General features: G+C 44.0%; 1 protein-coding gene across 8 annotated transcripts; it reads left to right on the top strand.

The window, feature by feature from the left end:
* The first annotated feature begins 35 nt into the window (after positions 1 to 35).
* CHD1L (chromodomain helicase DNA binding protein 1 like) lies at positions 36 to 27,190 on the top strand. Of its 8 annotated transcripts, none has more exons than XM_083593112.1 (26): positions 36 to 138; positions 936 to 1,037; positions 1,724 to 1,852; positions 2,038 to 2,394; positions 4,487 to 4,599; positions 4,704 to 4,807; positions 5,614 to 5,728; positions 6,324 to 6,355; positions 7,912 to 7,993; positions 9,455 to 9,617; positions 10,027 to 10,182; positions 11,499 to 11,591; positions 12,566 to 12,662; positions 13,160 to 13,233; positions 13,527 to 13,637; positions 14,805 to 14,919; positions 15,296 to 15,449; positions 16,213 to 16,387; positions 17,720 to 17,865; positions 18,503 to 18,666; positions 20,076 to 20,284; positions 22,687 to 22,785; positions 24,239 to 24,309; positions 24,531 to 24,645; positions 25,443 to 25,551; positions 26,669 to 27,190. In XM_083593112.1, the coding sequence occupies exons 5-26, from the start codon at positions 4,510 to 4,512 to the stop codon at positions 26,736 to 26,738; spliced, it is 2,544 nt and encodes an 847-aa protein (XP_083449238.1). In that variant the 5' UTR covers positions 36 to 138; positions 936 to 1,037; positions 1,724 to 1,852; positions 2,038 to 2,394; positions 4,487 to 4,509; the 3' UTR covers positions 26,739 to 27,190. The 8 variants fall into 8 exon arrangements, with proteins under 8 accessions (XP_083449238.1, XP_083449239.1, XP_083449237.1 ...); XM_083593113.1 differs by having other exon boundaries at positions 36 to 204; positions 2,253 to 2,394; XM_083593111.1 differs by having other exon boundaries at positions 36 to 204; positions 780 to 1,037; positions 1,463 to 1,852.
* Positions 27,191 to 27,761: the final 571 nt, after the last annotated feature.

Here is a 27,761-nt window from a genome sequence, read left to right as displayed (position 1 = left end):
GCTATGGCAGACCAACACGGCTACCTATCTGTAACCGGAGGGAGGAAGAAAGGGCAGAAGACGCGCCACCGCCGCCATTTTAGTTGAGGGCAGTGGGACCTAGCCTGGCCCTTGGGTGGCGCTGGTCTCCCTCGTGAGGTGGGCGCCTCGTTGGGGGTCCCTGCGGAGAAGGAAGGCTGGAAGGGCCCCCCCAAATCCCCTCAGGCAGAAGTCCCAACAGTGCCTGAGGGGCCTGGATTCTCATTGTTATTATTATATTATATAATAATAATAATGATGATGTTATTATATTATATATATTATATAATTATATCATATTATATATATATAATATTTTTATAATCTTATAATTAAGGTTTCTCATTATTATTATTAATAATGATAATCCTCATTATTAGCATTCTCCTTATTCTCCTCCTCCTCGCAGCGTTTCCCTGAGCGCTGCTTCCAAGCTCCCTCAGGAGCAGCCCAGGTAGACTGCCTCTGGCCCAGGAGGCTCTGCCAGAGCAGAAGAGGCGCCTGGGAGGCCAGGGGAGCCCCACGAGGTGGGCTCCTGACCCCCCAGGTGTCTTTTGGGGTGCAGGGGCCAAAGTCCTGCTTTCTGCCTCCGCCCCTCCAGCCTTTGGCCCGCCTCGCCCTGCCGGCGCGCAGGCAAGTTGGGGGCGAAGTCCTGCTGGGCTGTGGGTGCTGTGGGGTGCCCTGCTGGGCTGGGGTGAGCCAGGGAGACAAAGGGAGCCGGGGGCTGCAAATCCCGTCCCTCTCTCTCTTCTCTCTCTCAGTTCCCAAAGTCCTTGGAATTATAGCTCTGAGCAGCGGGTTGGACTAGATGACCCTTGAGGCTCTTCCATCTCTCCCATTCTAGGACGTTCCCTGTCTCCCTCACTCTTCCTCTCTTTTTAATGGCACTTTCCCCTCCGCCCCCGCCCCCCCCCAAGCTGGGCCTCCATTTCCTAGCTGGGGCGCCTATGGGAACGCAAGTGCCAGCGCCTGCAACTTTGCCTGCAACCGCTGGGATTGCTCTGACGAGAGCCATTGCAGTAAGTTTTGGCGTTGCCAAAGGAATCGGGAGACGTGTCTCGATTCCCCTCGTAGAGAGTGATTTAACCCATCTTGACATCCCTCAAAGCACCCTGGGAACTGTAGTTTCCTATGGAAGGAGACTATTCTGCACAGCCTTTCCAAGGAAACTGGGAGTTATAGCTCTGAGAGGGTCTGCTTGGGAAACTGAACAAGCTACAGTTCCCACCATGTCCCCCAAAGCACCCTGGAAACGATTGCTTGCTCTGGGCATTGAGGGCTGCGATTCTCTTGTCAGAACTACAGTTCCCAAGCCCATTTCTCTTCCTAGGGAACTCTGGGAACTGTAGCTCATGGGGGGAACAGGGGTCTCCTAAGGGCACTTGGTGCCCGGAATGCTGGGAACTGTAGCTTGCTCAGGGCGCCTGATTCCTTCTCCTTCCAGGCTACCAGAATGGGCTGGCACTGCCGGGCGCCGCCTTGGCCTGCGACTTTGAAGGCACCACCTGCGGCTGGGAGGACGTCAGCACGTAGAGTACCGGTGGTGCCCAGGGTGGGGCGGAGGCTGGGCGCGCAGCGCTGACCCCCCCTTCAACCACACGCTGGGCACCGACCAGGATAAATGTGCTTCATTTGAAGGGAGGGGAAGCATTGCTTAGCGGTTAGAGCACCCATTTGAACTGGCGCCCCCCCGACCTCCCCTCAGGCTGGTACATGAGCACCTCGGAGCAACGAGCCAAGCCGCCTGCTGCCCCCGCCCGACTCCACTCCCCAACCCTGAGCGACACGGCCTCAACCTGTGAGCTCCGCGCCTGGTACAGCATGGCCGAAACAGGTCAGCTTGGGGCGCTGGCGGTCAGAAATCCAACAGGTGCAGAGCCACCCGCTCGGCCTTTTCCTCGGTGTGGTGGGAGAAATGCCACCTGGCACGGTTCTCATAATTCCATATCAATATCACATAATACGTTTCTAAACTGCAGGACGTATCGTATCATATAATCATTATTTATTGATTTCCAGACTACTAAACCACCTGGTAGGGTCGGCGTAAAGAAGTACCATTATTATCCATCCTGACCATTATTATCATGACATTTACTGATGCCCTGCTTCCCGTCCCCCATTGGGGACTGATAAAAACGAGAGCGGCTGAGACCAGATGGCAATCCGCAATCCTCGCCGGGGTCAGACTCGATGACCCACGGAACCCTCACCCCTCCGCCCTTCCCCTGCAGGACTCAACAGGAGCTTCACATTGGAGCTGAGCAAACGGCGGCCGCGTTGTCCGTTGTCCCCCGGTGGCAAAGCTCCGCCTCGTCCTCTGGTGCCTGGCGCCCCCTGCTGGCCTACACCGGAAGAGTCCACGGCGCTTTCCAGGTGGGTCTTGGGCTCCTCGCTCTGATTTTTGTGGTTCAGGCTGTGCCCATGGCCATGATATTTGATCTGATGGTGACTTCAGGCTGATCCAGCGCAAAAATTATGAGGATCCATGAGGATCCGTGTTTTTTAACCATGTTTTTGCGCCATTGCGGCACCATGAAACAGTGGATGCGTGTTTTTTTTTTGGTTCTGCCTACAGACTAAAATGTGGCGTAGAGTATCATCGTGTTTTTATTTTGTTTCAATATAAAAATCATATAAATTCATGAGGATCCATGCTTCGGATCAATGTTTTTGTGGTGCTGCAGCGCGGCAAAGTGTTGGATCCACGGTTTTTATAGTCCAGTCTGTAGGCGTGCCGTCCAGGTGTAATTTGACACTGGATTTGTTGGAGTTATTTTTTTAAAAGTGGAGGATCCGTGCAGATCCGCCTTTAACCCAGACCCCGCACTTTCGCCTACCGCGTTGCAAGATGCAGTTCCTGGGTTATGTTGCGAATGCAGCGGCAGCAGCCAATCGCAAAGCGGGTTTCCTTTCGACGAGCCAATAGGGCGAGCCCCTCTGTTGCTTTCCTTCCGGGAGCCGCTTTGCAAACAAGCTGGGTCCCGGGGCTCGTGCAGAGAAGGGGAGGCGGAGACTTGTGTGCCGCTTGAGGTTTTGTTGCAAGCGTGCAACCATCAGCAGCTGCGGTCCGTGATGTCTCGCTTCTTCCAAAGTGTCTCCGCTAAGCGCACAGAGAGCCAAGGGGGACCAGGCGTGGAAGAGCAACACTTGAGGCAATGGGGGCTGGCAGGTGAGTGGGATCGTTGGCCTGGCTGCTCTGCACCAAGTTTCCCCTAAGTCAGAGCTTTTCAAGCTTTTTGATTGCACGGCTCCCTAAAGCAACTCCTGTGCGGCTCAGGAGCCCAGTTATGTCACCACCACCCTCAATTTGGGTATGCAGAAGATATTAAAATTAAATTTAAATAACCGCAGAAAGAGGAGGAAGGAAGTTTTGAAATGTCAAAATGTTTGTAAAATAAACGAAATGTATAAAATCAGTGAAATGTCTAAACTTGAAAAGTATAAATAAAAAAATTGAAAAAAAGTTACGTCACCATTTGCCTGCAGAGCTGACAGCCTCTCACCCTTTTTCAAACACCCTTCCTTGGGGAGTGCTCCCTTAGCCTCCTCTCCTCTCCTTGGGTGTCCTCTGGGCAGCCGCTGCTGCTGCCCCGGTCTCTGAGCTGACCCACCACCCCACCCCAAAGAGAGGTACCTCCCAGACTGAGGTCCTATTTACCAGCAGGGCTTTTAGCCAGGGCTGCTTCAATAAACAGATGCAAGTCTTTGGGAGAGAGAGACAGGAGAAGGCATCAGAGGAGGGAGGGAAGGAAGCAAAGAGGGACAGAGGCCAGTGTTGCCCGCAGCCTCTAACCATCATTCAAGGCATCATGGCACACTGGTTAAAACCACTACCCTAAGTGAGCAAATTTTGTGGCTCCTAGGGGTGCGGCAAGAAAACTGCTAGCACGTTTGCAAAACTAAGCAGGGCCCAATATGCTTTCAAGATGGGGGGGGGGTGTTGAGAAGCCTGCATCACAGGGAGTTAGGATGGATGACCTTGGGGGGGGGGTCCCTTCAAACTCTACAATTCTATGATTCTGCGGGATGCTGCACTTAAGTGGTTCAAATGTTTCCCAGCTCTGGCCAGATTGCATATGTCTGGAGGGGGGAGTATTGTTTTGTCTTTTTATAGTGCAGAGCACCTCACAATCTTTGGAGCCCACTCCTAGGGGCTGAGGTCCCTTTAGCTCCCCGAATAAAATATTTACCCCTCTCCAAGTTGATGGGCAGTGCCATTCAAATGGTATGTGTGTGCCATGTCTTGTGATCGATTTTTCAGGGCGGGGCTTGCCTTACTTGCCCCTCCCCAACATTTTATTCAAGTTGACGCCCCTACAGAGTTGTATAAAGCACATTTAAGCTTGAGGCATAATAGATATGCCAAGATAATTTATTTCTTCAAGATGCACAATCCATCCATTCTCCCAGTACCCAGATCTCTGGGTTAACCTTACCAGTATTATGCCATGTTCTCTCTTTTTAGGCATTCATCTACGCCCCTATCAGATGGAAGGAGTAAACTGGCTGACACACTGCTATGAAACCTGGCATGGCTGCATCCTGGGTGATGAAATGGGTCTTGGGAAGACTTGCCAGGTCTTTCATTCTCTCATTCCCATTTAATCATTGTAGGAAAAGAGCGGTTATAAGCACTGCATTTCTGTGAATGACACCATGTATCCCCCCCCCATGTATTCCAGGCTATTTCTCTGCTTGTTGTCTTAAGTGGGAAGCTTAATAAAAGGCCGTTTTTGATCCTTTGCCCTCTGTCTGTGTTAAACAACTGGAAGCAGGAACTAGAAAGGTAAACTTTGTAAATGTTCATAATCTTCTCAACAGTGGCACACTGTCAGTGGACTAGGCTAGCCCCCTAAATGTTCCTGGTGAATTAGAATATTAAAGCCTGGAGCCTCCTTCTCAAAACCTGGGAAACTTTTGCCCATCTTAGGGAGGGATGCACAGTTGCTGACCTGCATGATGTTGGCCTCCACATCACCCTTGCAAGCTGGCGCCTCTGGCCCTAACTGGTCCCCTATGGAAAAATTCACCGCATGCCCCTGCTTCTCAAAGCAATGAGGCCTACCAACATTAAACTTCATTGAAAAGTCCTGTAAGTCCTATGGTGAATGCCTGCAGAAAGTCAATACATCAACCATGTAGCAAATAAACGGTTGTATTTCTCATTTTTTTCATCATCAAATTGAAATAGTAATTTTTTAAAAGGGCAACTTGCCCATGACAGCTCTATGCACTGGGAAGCAGTAGAATAAAATGTTGTTTGTTTATTTAACCCGCTCCTGCCTTTCCACCATCTCCCTTGATCCTGATATGTGCAGCTGCCCTCAAATGTGAACAAGGGCACCTTTACCATTCACAGTAGCCCACAAGATATATAACAGATGCCATGTTCAAGCCTTCTGTTAATTAGGACAAAGACCACATTGTGCATAGAGAAGACCCCATCTGAGACTGAAGGCTGTCGGGCTAGATAAATCAGCTTCATATGTTAATAGATTCTGATTAGAGCACTGTATTCTCTGTATTTCCTCAATATTATTATTATTATTATTATTATTATTATTATTATTATTATTACTATTATTATAACAGATTTTCTCCAAGTCTTTCCCTCGTGACGTATTCAGGAAACAAGGAAGAAAGAACTGAGCTACAGCAGGACTTCAAATCAAATCATGATTTCCACATTCTGCTGACTACTTACGAGGTACTTAGCATCGTCTAGGGGTACAGAACATACAAAGCACCTGTTTTTCTGTTAATATTTTGGAGGTATGCATCAGGCCACCCCCTCTACGTCGTACCTCTCCCACCTCTAAATTCTCTATGGTATTGCATTTGTCTTTCTTTGGGGTAGCTCCTCACATAGATTAAATATCGATCTGCCGGAGCACTGAACTTTGTCCCCAGTGGATACTACACTCTTGTCTTCGATCAAAATCATAATGTGAGGAGAACTGGGAAGCCAGCCAGTGCCTCTACATAGCTCCATCCTTATTTTAGACATTTGTGATATATCAGTATATCACAATGTTAAGCTGTTGATGTATCACAAAGTTGAGAATCAGATATCTTCCAGCCCTAGACAGCATCATATAGATGCTGCGGTTGGGGAAGTGGGCATGAGATGCAAAAATGGAACAGCACACTTCTGTCTGGAAGCTCTAGCAAGGGGTGAGGGAGAGCAGGATCCACTCTTTGATTCATTCGTTTCTTCTCCAGCTACAATATCTTTCTGAGCCTCCATTATTACAGTTCTGCAGCAGTTAAGTGACCGACACCTTTCTTATGCTTGATTGCAGGTGTGCCTTAGAGACACAGCATTTCTGAAACGGTGAGAACATTTCTACCAAGGGCAAAATAACTTCCCCATTACATATGGGGTTCAGAGATTGGTCACATTTCTCCTTGCACTAGCTTTTAGCGGCTGGGGTTAAAGGTTTGTCTCTGATGCTTTCTTAGTCTCTGTCTCAAACTGTGGTTTCTCTCCACAGAAAATTGCCCATCTCATTCTTATCAAGGGGGCAGAGGAGTCCCCTTTCAGAACATTCCTTCATCAGGAAAAAAATTGTCTACCATTTAATTCCCATGGAAGCACATCACTTGAATAGCCTGACTCTTTCAGTATAGGCAAGGTGTGATTTGGCCTACTGGCTATTAGGAAACATTCAAAGTTATTCGTACTTCATTAAGTCTCTTCTGTCCAAGCCCACAATTTCATTACAAATTAATCTTGTGTAAAACTCATGGGCCCAGATTGTGGGATTACTGGGCAAGTTAAATAACTGCCTAAGTCTGTGTGAAACTTTTCTATATGTTTAAGATTCATGAGGCTTGTGCTTCCAAAGAACAGCACCTTTTTGTGTGGTACTTATTTGATTCAGCTAGGGAAGGAAAACCAGTAGCAGTTCTTACTGGAAGCAGAGTTTGGGAACATGTTGGCAACAGCAGCAGAAGCAGAAAAGACAGAAAGAGCAATTCTTCTGCTCCCCCACCAAATTTGCATTCTGATGCAAACGGTCTACTCTGTCAGGATTTAATTAATCTAAACCTTACATATAGGTTGATGCTGAAATGGAGGTGATGCCTAAAAGCCTTTTTTCTCATAGAGAGAAAATGTATTTATTGGGGGGGCATTTTTTTTAATTAAGCCTCCATGTGACTGTGTCTTTATCTAATGAGTTGTTTTCCTAATCAGTTAAGCAGAATTTTGCTGTAATTTTTCAAATAACAGGACTTTAATCTTTTAAAACCTCCAGAAGACTAATAACAGCAGCTAATATTTTGAGTGCAAAGAGAAACAGATGTTCTGGAAACAGTAAGATGAGTTTGTTTGTTTTTCTTTTTAAAATTTCAGCAGATGTAGCACATCAGAAAATAAATGGCACTTTTAGGTTTCAAAATATTCTAATGTTTAAAAATTTAATAATTAAGTACATATGCCCTTGTAAATGGCAGGTGTCGGCTAATGGTTGTTTTTCACAAGATAGCACAATAGCACTCTTGTGAGGAGAATCTCAATGTTTCCCTTCAGCCAGAGGAAATTAATTTTGAGTCGCTACTGCCCTTTCTGGTTTAACCTTCTGCTCTGTGTAGGCTTTTAAAACTCTGTTCAAAGTGCTCTTGAAAGAGTTCATATCTTAATCAGACTAAGTGCTGACAGCTTTCTGTGCCTGCAAGCACTGGCATATGGATTTAAAAAAATCAGTTGATGCAATAATGGAGTTCTTTTTTGTGTAAGTTTGTGTGCGGAAATCTGGGTGGAAGAAGAAAGGAACCATAGTATGTAATATAACCCAGTAGCTCGTGAGTAAGGAAACAGGACAAATGTCTTGCGTCTGGTTGCCCCTGGTGATTGTGGTTCCTCTAACTTTTCTTCCCCGTGTTCAGTTTCAACTGGGCTTGCCTTGTTGTGGACGAAGCTCACAGACTGAAGAATCAGGATTCACTACTTCATAAAGTACTCTCTGAGGTAAAGAAAACTACAGTCCTGGTCTTTGTAAAGAAGGAAAGCACATATGTCTTGTCACAGCCTTCTGTCTTGAGCTCAGATAGATAAAGGATCTTCTACAGTGAGTTTTTGTTTTGTTAGGTGGATTGGCTTTTCCTCGGGCTCTTGCAGACTCCCTGTTGCGCTGTGCTTTCCAGGCACATATCTGGGATTATAACTCAGTGTCTGAGCATTTTCCTCTTCTTTTGCCACTTTCTTCAGGTAAGCCCACATTTTACCGCTGAATCAGAGCAAACAACAATTGGGTTTTCCTTGGATTGCCTTTACTTGAGCGGTAAAATGTGGGTTTTCTGGGGGAGAGCACTAGGTCAAAACCACACCAACACCCCACTTAGACATGGAGCTTTAAATCCCGGACCTGAGCCTGGAAAGCATGGCACCACAGGAAGCCTGGATAAACTCCTTGTCTTTAACCAAATAATGATACATTCTAAAAGCAGAGAAAAGGTAAGGATTAGAAAATGTGCTTGAAAATGTTGACAGCATTAAGATAAATTTAACAGTGTAAATAAGTTTTGATGGATGTAATAATGGAATACTGAATAGTTTATGTGGTTTAGTTTATTTTATGTAAAATATGCAGGGATTTTTGTTACGCAGAATGAACCATGGAAAGAGAAGAAGGGAAGTCATTCGAATTTTAAGGTTGTTTAAATGAATACTCTAAATTGTAAAACAGAAAATTTAATAAAAATTACATGGAGAGAGAAAATTTGCAAATGTAGCGAAGTAAAGCATGTCAAGACTAAAACTGCACTCCGTCCTTGCTTTATTCCTAAAACTAACTCTAGTAAAAAGGCCTCCAATTTCTTCCAGAGGCATTCATAAGCGGACAAGTCTTGGTCTTTTAAAAACATTTTTTATTTGATTTTACAAATATAAAATTATAACAGTACCACTATACACATCAACAGTTAAAAGATTATCCAAATCTCTGGACTTCCCACCTTCCCCTCCGTGGGTCCTATTGTCAAAACTTTTCTACTGCATCTTTTTCAGTAGTCCGTATATAATATAACTTCCATTAGATAATACCATTAGATAATACATAGTACTTGCTACATTACAAGCGTTATTGCAATCCTGCTAGTGTTTTCATCTGCTTACAGTGGTCTCCAAGATATTCCCATTCTTTGTTAAAGTTTGGTCTTCTTGGTTCCTGAGCTTTCTGGTCAGTTTTGCCATTTTGGCATAGTCCAACAGTTTAATTTGCCATTCTTCTCTGGTAGGGACTTTATCTTCTTTCCATCTCTGGGCTAATGACATCCGTGCGGCTGTCGTCGCTAGCAAATTCTCTGTTTAACCTGAGCAAGAAATTTGAGATGTAAAGCAGTCGCAGGGGGAACCAAATCATGACGCTGCCTTACCTCCCTACCTTATCCCAGTCGTATCTGAACTGTACATATTCTGGATCTCTTTCAGTTTACAACGGACTTCAACCTCCTGCTGACGGGCACTCCCATTCAGAACAGCCTCCAAGAGTTATATGCCCTGCTTGCTTTCATTGAACCAGCTACATTCCCCAAGGAGCTGGTGGAAGAATTTGTTCGCTATTATCATGGAATTGAAAAGGAAAGCAAAGTAGGCAAGTACAAATGTGATAACTGGATGTCAGCTATTACCTGCAGAATGTTGGCAACTGAGATGAAGGTTTTCTTTAAATGGGATTATGTAGAGTCTGCATTTAGGCAAAAAGTCCTTTGGCTTTACAGCCAAGATTTCCATGGTATGCTATGGAGGATGAGAAAGCTTCTTCTCTTTGTTTTTTAAGAAATAAAAAATTAAAATATGTACTGAGTTGAGTGTATATGTGTGGGAAGGCGAGTTGAGTCACATGGTAAAATTATGAGCATCAGGCAATAGATGCTGTGGTACTCAAATATGTCACATAGCATTCAGCTTTATGGACTTAGAAACCCGCCCCCTTCAGGCCTTCCTGCCCCCCACTTCATATTTAAAATCTAGGGCTATATCTGTGTTTCTCTCCCGTATAGCCAAAGAACTGCACAGTCTCTTGCAGCCCTTCTTGCTCAGAAGAGTGAAGGCTGATGTGGCAGCCGAACTCCCCAAGAAAGAGGAGGTGGTTCTCTACCACGGGATGTCAGCCTTGCAGAGAAAGTTTTACAAGGCTGTTTTGATGAAAGACCTAGGTAACTGGGCAAGGGGAAGACTTTGGAATCGGAATGAAGTGAGCGTGGTGGTTTTACGGGCGCCTGGGAGGCAGAGACTTTGGGGGTCCATCTACACTTCCACTTGTCGTGTGCCTAAAAAGCTTGGGTCTGAGTGCTTTTCCTGTGATTTCCACGGACGGATCTGAGCGGCTTTCCCTTTGCCTGCTGCTTTCTCTGGGAAAACCTGCTGAATCTTAGCAGTCCGCAGAGAACCCAACTGACATTTGCTCCAGTTCAGCAGTAAAACCAAGTTGCAGAGAACCAGGCAGAGGGCCTTCTCGGTACTGGCACCCGCCCTGTGGAACGCCCTCCCACCATATGTCAAAGAAAACAACAACTACCAGACTTTTAAAAGACATCTGAAGGCAGCCCTGTTTAGGGAAGCTTTTAATGTTTGATGTTACTGTATTTTAATATTTTGTTGGAAGCCTCCCAGAGTGGCTGGGGAAGCCCAGCCAGATGGGCGGGGTATAAATAATAAATTATTATTATTATTATTATTATTATTATTATTATTATTATTATTATATAAGGAGCAGATTTTTCCTGGGGAAAGTGGCAGGACAGGCAAAAGTATAGAAGAGCCCTCTGTTGCCATTTCATTACTGTGTTTACTATTTTTGTTAAACATTACAAACAGCGAACATAACCACGCAATGTTTTTTCAGTTACAAGTTACCGTACTTTTCCGTGTATTAGACGAGGGTTTTTTACTCCAAAATAAAGTAAAAAATGGGGGGGGGGGTAGTGCAGAGGAGGGAACGGGCGATTGGTTGCCTCCGCGAGCAGGATCTAGCAATTGGGTGAGTGAATGGTGTCTGCTGCAGGGGTTGCTTAAGATTGGCTGCTGCTTTGTCAGTCGGGTGGGTTATTTGTGGATGCGTAAAAGGCTGCTTTGGATTGGTGGCTGCTTTGTCAAATGGGCGGGTTATTAGTGGATGCTTTGGATTGGCTGCCGCTTTGGCAGTTTGGCTTGCATTGCTTGCGATGGTTAGTATTTGCCAGTTGGATTCAGCATTCCCCGCCGCCACCCAAAAAATTGCGCATTTTCTTAAATTTGAGCCCCCCAAAATAGAGGCGTCTTATATATGGGGGCATCTTATAGACAGAAAAGTACGGTACTCCACTCTCAGCGAGCACCTAAGTGATTTAAATATTGAATTTGTGGAACGGCAGTAATCAAACTTCTGGCTTGAATGGAAAATAAACTCGCTAGTTAATCACTGCTTTGACTGACTGAATACAACATTTTTATTTATTTTTTTAAAAAACACACACTTTGTTCTATATTTTAGATGCATTTGAAAATGAATCGGGGAGGAAAGCCAAGCTCCAGAATGTGTTAGTTCAACTCCGGAAATGTGTAGCTCATCCGTATCTGTTCAATGGTAAGAAGGCCGTCCAGGGCCATAGTTGCTGGTGCTGCTGTCGAGGCAGTTGGTTTGCTGTCTGTTCTGCACAACTGAGAAGGTTTGCCCATTGGTGCAGATCCAGTGTGCAGCCTCTTTGCTTCAGTCTATTTACAAAAAAGGAAGGCGGACTTCCTGTTTTGAGCCTCCCCGTTTCGGTGCCAAATTAAGTATTTTTTAAAAGGTTCCGATTCACTCTACTCACGGGTAGTTGCTTTAGGATCGAATTGTCAACAGGAAAAAGTCAGCGCTCTCCGGCAACGGCTATGCGGCTTGGCTCCGTGGAAGAAGCAGTCGATTCACAGCACCACGCCGCTCACCCCACTTCGCTCCGGATCCCCGAAACCGGGTTTCCCCGCGAGTAGGGGAGGCGCGAAAGGTGCCTGCCGAATCCCACGTTCACAGGCTTCACCCGCCTGTGATTTTTGAAGGGTCTCCGCCTTCGCCGCGGTGGCCAGACCCGGTTTCCACAGAGCAAATTCCTCCCGGTCAGAGAAATTCCACCATTACCAAAGGCGCTAACCCGGAAGTCTCCTAGCAAGCAACTTAAGGGCTGCTTCTCACCCTAGGACTTTCGTCTGTAATATATACAGCTTGCAACTTGTAAGTTTCCTGCACATCCTTGTTATGGAGTGATAGAGGCATAAGAGGGAGTGGAGTTGCTGTGATTTACAGAACTCCCATCTTCCTTGCTAGATTGCCTAGCCAAGAAACTATCTCTATCATGTGTGTTTACCTGGGGATTCTGCTGCTGCTTTCCTGTTGCAAAGGGCTTGATCAGGAAAAGACTTCCATTTCCCTCTAAAAGTATATTTAAGAGTGTTTGGGAACAGCAGGACAATTATTTGCTCTGCCTTGAAGTACATATTCAGATGCAATCCTTTTGTGGTTAGTAGTCTATAGTCTGCAGTGTTAACAGAGAAGTTTCTTGCTAAAATGTCTTTCCATTTCAGGTGTTGAACCAGAACCTTTTATCATTGGGGATCATCTTATTGAAGCCAGTGGGAAGCTGAGCTTGTTGGATAAACTTCTGTCTTTCTTATATGTAGGGTATGTGTTTCACTACTGAACTTTAATACTTTCCATAAATCAGCAGAGTAAAGGACCACCGTTACCTGCACAACTCTTCACAGGTGTTGACAGCCTGCCTATAAAGTTATTCAGTTGGCAGGCATGAGAGACAGGGGCCATTTGGTCGTGGCCTCCAGAATTGTGGAATTCCTTCGCCTAGGAGGTGTGTACAGCCTCAGTGTTGCAAATCTTCAAGCAGGTTTTTAAAACCTGCTTTGAAACAAATTGCAGTGTTTGGATTTTGTGTGGCTTGAGTGTGGCCTTCTGGTGTCACCTCTGCAATTGCAAATTGAGCAATGAGGTTGGACTCTTCCTGCATTTCCACAATGGCAACCCCATCCCTCTATTTGTTAACCTATTCTCAAATCAGAGCACATTAGGTTGCAGTCTACATCTTCCTTGGTTGAGGCAAGCTTTGTTACACTACACAGAAAGCTGAGCTGAAGTCAGAGCCTTCCCTTCCTTTCTCATTCCAGTGGTCATCGTGTTTTGCTGTTTTCCCAAATGACACAGATGCTGGATATCCTGCAAGACTATATGGATTACAGAGGTAAATGCCTCTGTTTCTTGATGTGTCTGATCCTGATTCTGGGAACGGAGAAGGGCCGCAAAGAAAAGGTTAAAATGTATAACGCAGATGGGGCCTAAGATGTGTCTGTGTAACTTGAAAAACTAGTACAGGAAGGGGAGAGTAAAAGGGGACAGCAAAGAGAAGACTGTGGAGAAAGAAAATTGAGATGTGGATAGGGGACAGTGCAGGATAAAGATTCTAAAGGGCCGCAAGCGCAGAAGTTTTTTGAATGGCTGTGATTAATCCATTTAATTCTTCTTTTAACCGAAAAGGTTACAGCTATGAGCGCCTGGATGGATCTGTTCGAGGTGAAGAGAGGCACCTTGCCATTAAGAATTTTGGCCAGCAGCCCATTTTTGTCTTCCTCCTGAGCACGAGGGCAGGTAAGGCAAACGTTACAAAAAGGCAGGATCCCTTTGCCGCCTTCCCAGATGGCGAATAGAGATGCACACGAAACGCCTTGAACTGAGTGCAACTTGGCTTATCCAAATAAGCCAAGGAGGTCAAGCAGAATTTTTTATGTAAATTCAAGTCCAGTTGTACTGGTTCTGTGCTAGACTTTGGCTCTGACAACAGGCGTAATGCTAGTCTTCAATGCATCTGTTGTTTCCTTCCTACGCAAACACTTAATTTCATTTTTTTAAAAAAATCGTAGTCTCTAGCTCTTAAAGCACATATTGCAGCTCAACAAAGACTAGCAAGGTGAAATACAGTAAAATTCAAATTTACCCTGGTTCTCTCAGTATGGTATAGTGGACCAGAGAAATTCAGATTCAAGTCCCAGCTCAACTGTGAAGCTCACTGGATGATTCTGGGTGTTCTCTCTGGTTAATCTACCTCACAGGTTTTGAGAAGTTGAACAAAAACTGAGGTGTAAGCTACACATGAGAGGAACACATCCATGACTCCAAAGATGGGTCAGCTACATTTATATGCAGTAAGGATGAGAGGGTCCATTGGGTCAGAAGGCTTTTGAAATGGTATTTTAATGTAATTCTATGTAACAATATGCTTATTTTAAAAAATTGTTTACCTTCCCTTTGGGATTACATGGTTTATTCATCTAAATCAGTGTTTCCCAAACTTGGGTCACCATCTGTTGTTGGACTACAACTCCCATCACCCATGAGCACTGGTCCTGCTAGCTAGGGATGGTGGGAGTTGTAGTCCAAAACCAGCTGGAGACCCAAGTTTGGGAAACACTGATCTAATTAAATGAAATGCAGATATACTTAATATCAGTGCTTTTTTCCTTTAAAAAAAATGTGTAGGGGTACTCTCATTTTCCTTCTCATATTGAAATACTGCCCCTCAATGAGGCCAAACTTAGATTCACAAAATGTTAAATGGTATGTGTACCCCCAGAAAAAAGCACTGCTCAATATACTGTTTTATCAAAATACTGTTCCATGCAGTCAGTCAAATTAACTAACAGTTTCTCTCTCTAGTCGCCATTTGCTTTGGGGCTGTAAAGAGGGAAAACGTGTATTTCATTTGCAATGCTATTTCCATTATGAAAACTCCAATGTCACCCTCCTTTATTTCCCAAGGTGGGGTTGGCATGAATCTTACGGCAGCAGACACAGTTGTTTTTGTTGACAGTGACTTTAACCCACAAAATGACCTACAAGCAGCAGCAAGAGCCCACAGAATCGGCCAGAACAAGTGAGGACAAATCTTTTCTGTGCTTTGCTTCTTCTCTCCCTAAGGATATGTTCCACCCATCCTGCTGCGTTGCATTGATGCAGCTCTTCCCAGTAAAACTGCATCCAAGTCCCTGACCATACCCCGCCCCCAAAATACCTACAAAGACTCCTCCAGATCTGTGACTCTACGGGTTGCTACTCCAGCACAAAAGGCATCAGCTCACATACACACCCTGCCTCCTGGAAAGTTTTGTGAATGATTTGTGAACGATTGCTGTTCCTGAAATTTCTTGTTGTGTTTTTTTGGTCTCCTTAATTATCGCATAGGTTGTGATCTAATGCGAACCATCATCTTTAAATGCTTTCCCCACCCCCCCACCCCTGTGTTCTGCAAGGCCTGTAAAAATTATTCGTTTGATTGGGAGAGACACTGTGGAAGAAATAATCTACCGGCGAGCAGCATCAAAGCTCCAGCTAACCAGCACCATTATCGAAGGGGGTCAGTTTGCTCTTGGAACGCAGAAATCACAGGTGGAAGCAGATATCCAGGTAAAAGAGGGGCCTAATGTGTCTCTGAATAGCAATCTAAACTGCTGAGCAAAGCCAGCCCTACTTTTATTAAAAAGTTGTGGAATGCAACAAAGAGATTTAGCACTGCTTGTGTTGGATCGGGGAATCCAGGACAATTTCAGGCTGGAGAGGAAAGCTGTGGTTTTGTGCTGTTGTTTTTTAAATTTATGGAAAGGCTCAAATCATGTTGTATCATTAGCAGCTTACTGAAATCATAAACTTTCCTTTGTGAGGCTAATGCAGGTTGGAATTCAGTTTTTCTGTGAAATTCTGAAGTTCAGCCCAAACGCCTAGAAAACTAGAATCTATAGGAAGTAAATTCCCAGGAAATTCTCCCCTCCCTTATCCTCACTTTATTTTCACTTCCAGACCAACAAAGCCTTATGACACAATAAAGCACAGTTGTTTTATTAAAAATGCCTTCCTTTGCTGTTGTAGGATTTCATCTTTGAACTCAAAGCAAAACAGCAAGGCAAAGGTGATGCAATCCTCAGCGTTATGTCTGAATCTGCTGCTTCTTTCATGATGATTGCTTTATCGCTATGAAAAAGGCTTCTGTTGTGTTGGCTCTCAAAGCAGTTCATACACAAGTATAATGGGAATTTGATCAATAGGATCTTCTTCACGCATGTCCAAGCTCCTATATCTTCCTAATATACCAATAGGAGCAGCACTCTGGAAGCGTTAGAGAGGGTGATAGTGAAGCCTTTTAGCCTCCATTTTTCTTTTCGTTTTTTGAAAGCTGAGCGAAGTCCTGAAATTTGGCTTGGACAAACTGTTGTCGTTGGGTGGAAGCACCATCTGTGATGTGGACCTGGGAAGTATCCTTGGGGAGACAAGAGAAGGATTATGGCTGATGGAAACTGTCCTGTCTACCGCAGAGGGAAATGTAGAAAATGAAGAGCAAAATGCAGAAAGTATGTTGATGGCTCCAACACAAATATATATTAACTTAGTTGGTCTTTAAGGTGCTACTGGAAGGAATTTTTTTTTTTTGTTTTAAATATATTGGGGGGTTTTTAGAGCTGTAGGGGTCAGAATCCTTTGAAGTTTGCTTCACTGAAGTTGTGTTGCATCCAATAGCCAAGGTGTTTTTACAGGAGACAGATCTGATGGGAGCAGCCATATTTGCTGATAACGGATCAGCCCATTCACATATAAAATAGGGTTTGTGAGTCTACTTTTTGCAGCAAAAGCTGTGCATGGGTGTGAAAGTGATACAATGCAGCTCTGTAGCTTGAAGCTCCTTTATATCCCAGCTGTGTCTCTTCTAGTATTTGAGCTAGGTTGGGAGAAAAGTGTCTGAAGCTATAGGGTGAAAGGCAAGTTCAGCTTTACTCACCTTTAGTGGTGGTGCTGGGATATGGCCTATGCCTATGACATCTGCAAACTAGGCAGATGTGAGAATAATCAAACACAGTTAATTGAAAAATAAGGTTTAGAGGAGATGCTGGGTATCGGAGTCCTAGTCTTCATTTGCTTAATTAGAATTCCTTTTTTAAATTTGGATTTATTAATTGGTCAAATAGAATATATCCTATTTTTTATCGGACCTTTGTGTGATAGGGAAGTTGATGAAACATCAGCTAAAATACCCCTACTGCAGGAAACAATCACCGTAGACTTAACTCATTGACCCTTTTGTCCAGAATTTCACAGTGGTTTTCTTTCTGAGTGGAACTATTGAACAGAATGGCAGTTACTTTATAATTTGATTTTGTATTTTGTCCAAAACCGTTCACTTAAGTTCCTCTAATGCAGTTTTTTATAAATCGATCATTTATGTTGGTGCTAATCCACACTTTCTTTTAAGGGCATGGGTGGGAATTCTATAGCCAGGTAGTCTGATAGTAGGTACAGTGGTACCTCGGGATGCAAACGGGATCTGTTCCGGAGCTCCGTTCGCATACCAAATGGAACATAAGATCCGACGACTTGTCTGTGCATGTGCGGGTCACATTTCGCCGCTTCCACGCATGCGCATGAGGTCATTTTGAGCGTCTGTGCGAGCGGCGAAACCCGGAAGTAATGCGCTCCATTACTTCCAAGTTGCCACGGAGCGCAAGTCGAATGCGCTCAACCTGAAACACATTTAACTCGAGGTATGACTATATTGTTGGAACTGTCAGAGCTCACTAAACAAAGGAGGCAACTTTTTAAAAAGAGCATTGCGATGCTCAACCTTATCTTAAAACAAAAAAATCTGCTGTAATGTTGGTGGCTCATTTTGAGATGCTTGCTGTTTTAAGGCCACATGTACCTATATGAAGGCAAAGACTACTCAAAGGAACCTAGCCACGAAGACCAGAAGGCCTTCGATCTTCTGCTGGGTCTTCAGAAATGTCTTCTTGAAGATGGAGGTCAGGAAGGAAGAGCTCTCCGAAATAAAGCAAACGTAAGGACACTGTGAACACTTTGGGTGGGTGGCAATCCAGCTTCAGGCATGCTTGGAGGAGAAGGTAAAAAAAAAGGTAAAGGACCTGGACAGTTAAGTCCAGTCCAAGGCAACTATGGGGTTGAAGCTCTCATCTCGCTTTCAGGCTGAGGGAGCCAGCGCTTGTCCACAGACAGCTTTTCGGGACATGTGGGCAGCATGACTAAACCGCTTCTGGCATAATGGAACACCACGACGGAAACCAGAGCGCATGGAAACGACGTTCACCTTCCCGCCACAGTAGTACCTATTTATCTACTTGCACTGGCGTGCTTTCGAACTGCTAGGTTGGCAGGAGCTGGGACAGAGCAACAGGAACTTACTCGGTTGCGGGGATTCGAACTGCCAACCTTCCAGTTGGCAAGCCCAAGAGGCTCAGTGGTTTAGACCCCAGTGCCACCGATTATCTTGAATATTATTCATATTTCAGTCTGGCTTCAGGACCAATCGGGGCACTGAAACGGGCTTGGTCACGCTGGTTGAGTGTCCCTGGAAAACTGACTAAAGGGTGCCTTCCTGTGGTGGATGCAGGAGGACATGAAAGTAGCTTGAGATAGAAAAAACTGTTGCAGCCCATGAATATCTTTTCCTTTTCCAGGTTCTTGTCACGGGCATTCAGCCGGGACCCAGCAAGAAGCGGCGTAAATTGAGCCCAGAAGAACTGGCGGCTCGGCAGAGGAAGCAGCAGGAGGCAGCAGCAGAGAGGGCCAGGCTCAGGGAAGAGAAGAAGCAGAAGAAGGCGGAAGCTGAGCACCAGAAGAAGTAAGGCTGTCTCTGTTGGCAGTGATCTCACAGCAGCACCAGCAGTCAAGATGCTTCACAGTTCTACTTGCTACTGCAGTTTTATTTTTTATTCAATTCCATGTACAAATTGCTTCCTATAAATAATCTCAAAGCAATTTAACAATTTAGGTGCGGGGGCGGGGGGGCAGATCTCATAGAAAAAGCAAATTCAAAGCCAGTGCAGATACAGACTGTGTGTAATGAGGAAGATTTATTTCAGCTGTAAAACGTCATTGATATTTATATTATTTTTGTAGGTGTATCCATAGGGTATGACGTCTTAGGTTGTGAAAAATACAGAAAAAGCATCTGAATGAGTTTCAACTATAAAACGGGCTGTTGATCCATTGACTGCTGTGGAGCTGCACAATTTTTCTTTCTTTAACACTATCTGCTATTTTCCCTTCCGTTTTGTGAAGCCAGAAAATAGTATTTCTTTCTAACTTCTTTGCTGTTACTCAGAATGTGGCTTAACTTTGAGACAAGCTGCTTTGAGGGGCCAGACAAAAGCATATGTGTGTTGAAAAATTTCATTTGGTCTAGGTTGTTTTCTTTTCAGCACTGTAACTTGATGGAAATAAGAATGACATTCTGAATATTTACTGAAGGCATTTGGCTGTGATATTTCCTGACAAATGTCAAAAACGCCCTGGCACTTCTGTTCAAATTTTAAGACTTACTGCTAAAAGTTAGCAAGTTCCCAGTTCAATGTTATTTTCAACTTGCGGTACCTGTTGACGCATGAAAATGTTTAGCCGCCCGCAAGCCTTGCGAGCCTGCAGGAACTCCCCCGGGCGCGCAAGGCTTGCAGACACCTGCGCAAAGCACGGGGTGTCCTCCGGAGGGCGCCCCATGCTCTGGGCTGCAGGCTGCCGCCCGCAAGCCTTGCGCGCCCGGGGGAACTCCCGCCTGGCTTGCAAGGCTTGCAGATAGCTTCCTGAAGCCTGGAGAGCGAGAGGGGTCGGTGCGCACCGACGCCTCTCGCTCTCCAGGCTTCAGCGAAAGCCTGCTTCGCCCCATAGGACGCACACACATTTGCCCTTCATTTTTGGAGGGGAAAAAGTGCGTCCTATACTGCGAAAAATACGGTGAGCTGTTCTTAAACCAAGGTACCACTGTATTTGGAAGCATTGCTGCCTACAACTGAGGAAGCAGAGCATAGACATCATGGCTGGAAGCCATGGATAACCCTCTCCTCCATATATTATCCCTGGGCTGTGCCTTGATCAGAAGGCTGGAACTCAGTTGACCATTTATGCTGTATTATTATTATCATTATTATTACTATTGAGTTTACAGTAAAATAGGTGGTGTATTGCTAATACAAAACATGGGAAACCTCTCTTAACAACCTGATGCATGCTGCTGCTTCTTCTTTTTAAATTCAGGATGGCCTGGTGGGAAGCAAATCACTACAGGTCTTACAGCCTGGAGTCAGAAGAGAGCAGCGAAGAGGAGACAGAAAGAGATTTAGAAAGTGGGATGGGTGCGGATTTGGAGTACGCAGACCCTGACCTGAGCTCCATCAAGTATGTTATAGGTGATGTTACCCACCCCTCTGCAGGAGAAGAGGATGCCATCATTGTGCATTGTGTAGGTAGGTGGAGCAGACTTTGCTAGAAGAGACCTCGTTTTTTATTCACCAGATTAGTTGGATTTCTGAGCAGCCATAGCCTCCTCTTAGGTTACATTCACACCGCACATTTGAAGCACTATGATACTGCTTTAAACAGTCATGGCTTGGAGCTGTAGGGTATTAAGGGTGCTGAGAGTTCTTAAAAAGGTAAAGGTAAAAGACTCCTGACAGTTAAGTCCAGTCGCGAAAGACTCTAGGGTTGCGGTGCTCATCTTGCTTTACTGGCCGAGGGAGCCGGCATTGTCCGCAGACAGTTTTTCTGGGTCATGTGGCCAGCATGACTAAGCCACTTCTGGCGAAGCCAGAGCAGCACATGGAAACACCATTTACCTTCTCACCAGAGCGGTACCTATCTACTTGCACTTTGACGTGCTTTTAAACTGCAAGGTTGGTAGGAGCTGGGACAGAGCAACGGGAGCTCACCCCGTTGCGAGGATTCGAACTGCCCACCTTCTGATCGGCAGGCCCTAGGCTCTGTGGTTTAGACCACAGCACCACCTGCGTCCCTGCTGTGAGTTGTTGGGAGACCCCTATTCCACTCCCAGAGCTACAGTTCCCAGAGTCCCCTGTGAGGAGGGAGTGACTGCTACACCACCCTGGGAAATGTAGGTCTCTGAGAGGGACTAAGGATCTCCTAATAACTCCCTGCGCTTCCTATGATTCTTTGAAGGAAGTCGTGGCTATGATAACACAGTGCTGAAATGTATGGTGTGACTATGGCCCTAGTGTCCTGGTCTGGTATTGAGTCTCTGCAGATTCTAGGATGCATGAAAGGCACAGGAGATAGAAATTCAGTCTGATGTGGAATTTCTGGAGTGCTCTTTCCTTTAGCAAGAACACAGCAGGCTGATGGTAGAAGGAAGGAGTGTTCTTTCTCTCAGCCACGGTCCTCTTGGTTTTGTCATGCAGCGGGGAGCTTTGTCCCCTGCTCATTTAATATAGAAATGCAGTGAATTGGTAAAGAAGGGATGAAGCGCTCCATACCTCTGCCAGCAACCTGTTTGGTTTCTGCAACACAGAAATGCAGAAAACTCTTCCTCTCTTCTGGCAGGCCATTCACTTGCCAGGGTGAAATTCCTTGTCACTTACAGCAACAAGCCAAGCAGTTTAAAGCAAGGCTGGTATATAGAGAGGTCATTAAACTCAATTGGCTGCACAAAGCATGAAAATAATATACTTGCTCGTATAATCGAATGTCAAATGATGAGTAAAAGTCAGATAGTTAAGGAGAGAACTGGTGTCCGTAAGTTTTCTTGTGAATACTGTCTGTTCCAGAATGCCAAGAACTTCACTCAGTCTTTGAAGACATTAGTTTGGCATTAAGTCTTCCAGCATGAAATAGGAGAGGAGCGCTTAATTCATTCACAGTCATGTACCATCAAACTTCTCTGCACCTCTCTGCCGCCTCTTTTAAAAACTCTTCTGACCGTTGCTAACAACAATTTAGCCTTGGCCAACAAATTTCTAATCAGTTGACTATTTGCACTCTGTACACAACTCTGTAAATCATTTAAGAGAAATACTTGTAGGATATGAAGCCCTCTGATTCCCAGCCTGAGATTTGTACATCTTGTTCTGCCACTATAAAGTACCTTTTCTTAAAACAAGGTGGCCTGTAAGTGAGTATGTTTCATTTAGCATCATATAGCACACCCAGGCTGCCCTGGATTTTCACCTCCAAAATTCATTTTCGCTGTATTAGTGACCTCCAGAAACGTTCAGGTGGCACAGTCTAAATCAAGGATGCGGAGCATAGGGTCTTCCAGGTGTGCAGGATCACAGTTCCCATCGTCTCTGACCATTAGCCACCCTTCTTTTGGCTAATGGGAGGTGGATCCAACAACATCTGGAGGGATACTGGTTCTTTATCCATGGTCTAAATGCATAGCACACGTCTTTAAGCAACTGCTGGTTACTTATGGCCTGAGTGGCTGAAGTAAGAGTTGCTAAAAATCTGTTAGTCGGTAGCAAGTACATTTTATTGCTGTTGATCAGAACTTGTCTGGGTGAGTGGCACCATTCTTCCATCAGGGTTTGGATCACTCTTCCACATTAAAGCACCCAATGAAGAGGTTTATAATGCAGCTACAGATCCATAACTCTTTACCATCACTAAGCCATATAGGATTAATGCATTTACATTTGCCAAGGCAATCACTAAAAGCAGATTAATATCAGAAGGTCTTGCACTTGCCTTGAAGGCCAGATTTGTAGCTTGGAAGTGCTCTCAGACTTTGTCATGTTAGTTGTTCCATTCTAAGAATGGATCTCCTACGAACCATTGGAAGCTGACCTATATGAACTTCAGTCTCATGGACCTTTTCCCTCCCTTTAAAATAGTATCATCTAACTCTTTGCTTCAGATGACTCGGGCCGTTGGGGAAGAGGAGGCTTGTTCACAGCTCTGGGGAATCGCTCTGACCATCCAAGGAAAATATATGAGCTGGCAGGAAAGATGAAAGGTAAGCAAGAGATAGGTAAAAGCTACTGTAGTTTTAGGAGATTCCTCCTTTTTAAACTGTTATTTTTAATCAAATGATCTCATTTATAGTGTAAGCATTTAAGACGCCTCATTTGGACAGTCTGGATTCTTATTTTCTCTGCCTTAGATTAAACTGTTTGGAATGAACAGGAAATTGTTCCTTTTACTTTCTTGTTCATTATTGTCTGTGAGGAAAGAGCTACCATCCCTTCTAGGGCAGAGTAAAGCTGTAAGAGAAGCCTGTGCTAAGATTAATTGGATGACAGTTGCTTCATGTGTTCACTTCCAGTCTCTTACCTGCCAGGTGTAAGTAAACTTACAAGTGAATGCACTTTGGTGCGTAAATTTATCTGTTATGCTACATAGATTCCGGGACCTTCTTAGTGGCTGCTTCCAGACTTTGGTATTCCCTCCCTAGAGTAGTTAGACTGGTTCCCTCCTTGTTGTCCTTCTGCCGGCAGGTGAATACCTTCTTGTTCCAACAGGAACTTGGGAGCTGACGACTCCCAAAATAGTCAGTTTATTGATGGGGCTGGTGCCTTGCTGTTTTTGCTACGATTGTTTGTATGTTTTTCATAGATCATATATTCTATTAATGTTTAATGTCTATTAATGTTTGTTTTTTAATGATTGTGGGTTTTTCCTGTGTTTTAGCTGTTCTTATTTTATCTGTAAGCTGCCTTAAGTCCCTATCAAGGAAAAGGCAGGGAATGAATGAATAAGTGAATGAATGAATGAATAGATAAATAAAGAAAGAAATAAATATCCCTGAATCAGCTAAGAGTATAAACTGGATTCTTCACTCAGATTTTAGCCATAAGCTCACCATGTGGCCTTAAACAAATCTTTCTCTTTTTCTCATACTTGGCTCCCCAAATTTGGAATAATAATACTGACCTACTTTACAAGATTAAAGAATACTGAGATAATGTGGGTGAAATGCTACATAAAACCTGGATGAGATACCGGTTAATCCCATTATTCATATCCCCACATCCCTGCAGTGTGACATCTCAGCACACCTGTAAACAGTTGGTAACCTATAATCCAATGAATGCTGGCATTGAAAGCATTGCCAGCTGACTGATGGAACATACAACTGTTGCAGTCATAATTTAGAAATTTCCTTCTCTATTGCTTGCTCCTGGCAACTTGATGGAAACACTCTGGATTAATCTTCACAGGAGACAGGAAAGCCCAGTTAAGGAGCTAGAAAATATCATACTCTGCTAATTAATTAATTAATTAATTAAATTAATTCTGTTTTGTCTACTATGTTCACCATCTATGAAAAATCAGCATTATGCTAAGTACATGAAAGAGAGAGCAATACAGCCAATCTGACTTTCAGAAATTCATCCTGAGTGCATTTTCCCCTCAGTGTTCCACAGAATTCAGTGTTTTTTTCCCGTTGTTCTTAATTATTTTTGTAGACTTGACATTGGGAGGAACTCTTTTATTCCCCATCGATGATAAGGAATCCAGAAACAAAGGACATGACTTGGTAACTATACAAACAGATGGTTTGCATTTCTTTCGTTTTAGTCATTCCAAATCTTGTTCCTAGCATAAAAGCTAGAGTATCGGAATTGTTCCATACTTATTCCAGAAGTATAAGTGTATTTGAAAAAAAAAAAAAGGGAGGGGAAAAGAGTGTTTCTTGCCTATAAGCCATGCACTTAATTTTCGGTTTATCTGATCACAGCATATATGATTTCTTCCTAGCTGGCCCTTATTGTAGCACAGCACCGAGACCGTTCGAACAACTTGTCTGGAATTAATCTCCCTGCTTTGGAAAGGGGATTAAAGAAAATTTATCTTGCGGCCAAGGATAGAGATGGTAAGTGTGCCTGTGACAGCAAGTGTGCCAGTTGTTGAGAAGGTTAGTGCCTGAAGTCCCGTTTAAACAAGTTGAAAGGGATGGCTGGGACATTCTGATCCTCTAGAATTCCTGCCATTATGGGGTTATTCTCTTGGAGAACTCCATGTCAGCAGAAACCCCAGCTGTGGTGAATAATGTCAACCGTTTGGAATCGAAAGCTTCCCACGTTTTCTGCAGTGCACCTGCAGCTTGGGGCAGTCTTAGTTCCCTCGCTGCTGATAAAAGCTTGGAATTCTCACTATCCCCACCAGAAGCCAAAACAACTAAACGTTTCTGATAATTTAACCTCTCACTAAAGAGGTTACAGTGTCCCCAACACTCCTAGTTTATCCCCTTTGCATATCTTTCCCCCATGTGCCTATGTGTTCTCAGTGCTGCCTTTAATAGGGTTACTTACGTAATTATGTTTAAATATTTATTTGGATGGTGTCGTTTTAGTTGCATTTTTAAAAAAATTATTCGGTAAGCTGCCTTGGGTCCTGTGCTGAGAGATAGGCGGAGTATAAATAAAACGAACTGTGTCAAAGACTCTGCTGTTCTTCACACAGGATCAAAGGGGGTTAAATAACTCTTTGCCTCTGGAACAGGTGGCTAATGTTTAGGGCCAGGTTGCACCCCTGACTTCCGGTTACCTATCCTTAACCTTTTTGGTCCCGTGACAAGAATTTCCTTTGCAATATTAACTACCTAGTTACATATCCTTTGTTTTCATGTGAGCTACAACTCAGACAGCATTTTTCATTTATTTCTCTCAGCAAGTGTCCACCTGCCCCGCATTGGATACTCAACCAAAGGTTTTAATTGGTATGGGACAGAGCGTCTTATCCGGAAGTACTTGACAACAAAAGGCATCCCCACATTTGTGTATCCTTCTGAAGTGCACATCTTGCAGTTCTCAGTCTGCCATCTGTAAAAGCCAGAATGTAGAGGTTGGAAATTAATTGCATCTGTTTTACACAGCACATTGGGACCTTCCAAATGTTAAAGCACCAGACTGGCACTGCTTGATGAGTAACAGGCCTTACCACTTTCCCAACAATTTTGGAGGTCATGCTTTGGTTTTTAGTGAGGCCACGAGGTAGTGGTGGAACAGAAAATCTCTGCTCTCTCCCCAACCTCCTTTCACAGGTTTCTTAATACAAAAGGCAGATAAGTTGCAGTTTGTCCTGCAATTCTGGAAGACTACAGCATTACATTTTTATGCCTTTGAGGGAAATGTTATTGCAGCTCAATCCTACACATATTTACTCAGATATGAGTACAGTACTATCATTTTGAGTGGTGTTTATTCCCAAGTACAGTGGTGCCTTGGTTCTCAAACACTTTGGTACTCAAACAACTTGGAACCCAAACACTGCAAACTCAGAAGGAAGTGTTCTGGTTTGCGAACTTTTTTTTGGAAGCTAAACGTGCGCCGTTTTGAGTGTTACACTTCCAATTTGAGTGCCACACTTCTGATTTGAGTCCCACATTTCCATTTTGAGTGTTACACTGAGGTTTGTCTGTTTTTGCTATTTATTTTGCATTTTTATATTTGCAGCTCTTTTTTGTTTTTGTGCCTGTGTGGAACCCAGTTCAGCTACTGATTGATTGATTGATTGATTGTGTGACTGCAGTACATTGTTTATTGCTTTCATTTTATGGATCAGTGGTCTCGTTAGATAGTAAAATTCATGTTAAATTGAGTTTTAGGGGTTATTTTTAAAACTCTGGAATGGATTAATCCTTTTTGCATTACTTTCTATGGGAAAGCACGCCTTGGTTTTGGAACGCTTTGGTTTTGGAACGGATTTCTGGAATGGATTAAGTTTGAGAACCAAGGTACCACTGTAAGTGTACACTGATCACATTAAAATCTGCAATCATATGTAAGCAGCTCCAGTACGAGCTCCGTGCATAAGTACGTAAATATTTTACTTCCTGACTAAAGGTAATAATAGTTGTCGGTATTTGCTGAGAACTCCTTAACTATTCTCTTTAGATACTACTTTCCTAGAAAGAAGGCATCGTCTTCACAAGCATCCACATCAGCATCAGCACTGCAACCATAAAGGTGTTAAAAAATCAATTAGAAATAACCGCTCACAGTTCACAGCGCTGCTTCCTGCTCTTTCTGCAGCCAGTCAAGATTCATGTTGGCTTTCTTTATAATTGTTTATTTAAGCAGGCACACAAGAAGCATGTTTAGAAATCTGTCTCTCTATATCAGTGATGCGCACCAGAAATTTAGACAGAGTTCCATCATGCATCCAGGTTTTTAGAACAGAAGCTGTACTTTTGCACTTCACCACAAACAAGCCTCCTAAAACTGGCTTGAGTATTTGGGCTTGGATAAGACTTGTTGACGCTGAGTACAGTTGGAGCCACACAGCGGACAAGAGCAGCACTATAGCAGTGTGACTTGGGCTTCCATCTCCTAGTGAAGTACTTTTTAAAAAAACTTTATTTTTTCAAAACATTTGAGAACAGCTGTGTTTTTAAAATAAACCACTTTTGTAAAATATGACTGAATTATCTAATCTTTAAGTGAAATGGGTTCTACTACTTGGAAGAACATAAAGCTTTGTGATTGACAAGGTGGGCAAAGATACCAAATTAAAAGCTGTCTTCTTAGGGCCACTGAAAATGCTGTGTAGATCCAGCTGGTGGATTAGCGCCATCAAGTTTTTAAATTGAAAAAGCATTCTACTAGGTTCAGAGATGTGGGATTCAGAATCTGCCCTCACAAACTCTCCCATATACAGTTCCAGCTCCCAGCCGTGCCCTCTTCCCCTCATGTATAAACTTGTCTGTTGTGTGTTGCCATATTTTGAGTTGCTGAGGCATAATTACAATTGGCAACACTGGAAGAGAAATAAAAAGCTCAGTTGGTTCTCTTCTTTGGTAACACCCCTGAATCATTTTCCTCCTCTGTTCCACCAATCTTTGTGGGAATAATAAATACTGCACTGACCTATGCAGGACCGCTGTAAGGATTTCTGAGATAATGCACGTGAAAGCTCAATACAGTAAATGTATGCCTTTTTTCTGTCATGGTGGAGCACAGACATTTTGATTTCATTTAAAAAAAATGT

This window comes from Podarcis filfolensis, assembly GCF_964270895.1.
Source record: "Podarcis filfolensis genome assembly, chromosome: 17".
NCBI classification, from domain to species: domain Eukaryota; kingdom Metazoa; phylum Chordata; class Lepidosauria; order Squamata; family Lacertidae; genus Podarcis; species Podarcis filfolensis.
Note: the sequence above shows the minus strand (reverse complement) of the source record. Positions and strands in the feature narration are given on the sequence as shown.

Bases quoted from the DNA above. Each gene is read 5' to 3' on its own strand.
- CHD1L (XM_083593109.1), top strand. From the start codon at position 3,094: ATGTCTCGCTTCTTCCAAAGTGTCTCCGCTAAGCGCACAGAGAGCCAA. The intron at 10,183-11,498 runs GTAACTGGGCAA...TCTATATTTTAG, and splicing joins TGTTTTGATGAAAGACCTAG to ATGCATTTGAAAATGAATCG. The intron at 24,310-24,530 runs GTAACTATACAA...ATTTCTTCCTAG, and splicing joins GAAACAAAGGACATGACTTG to CTGGCCCTTATTGTAGCACA.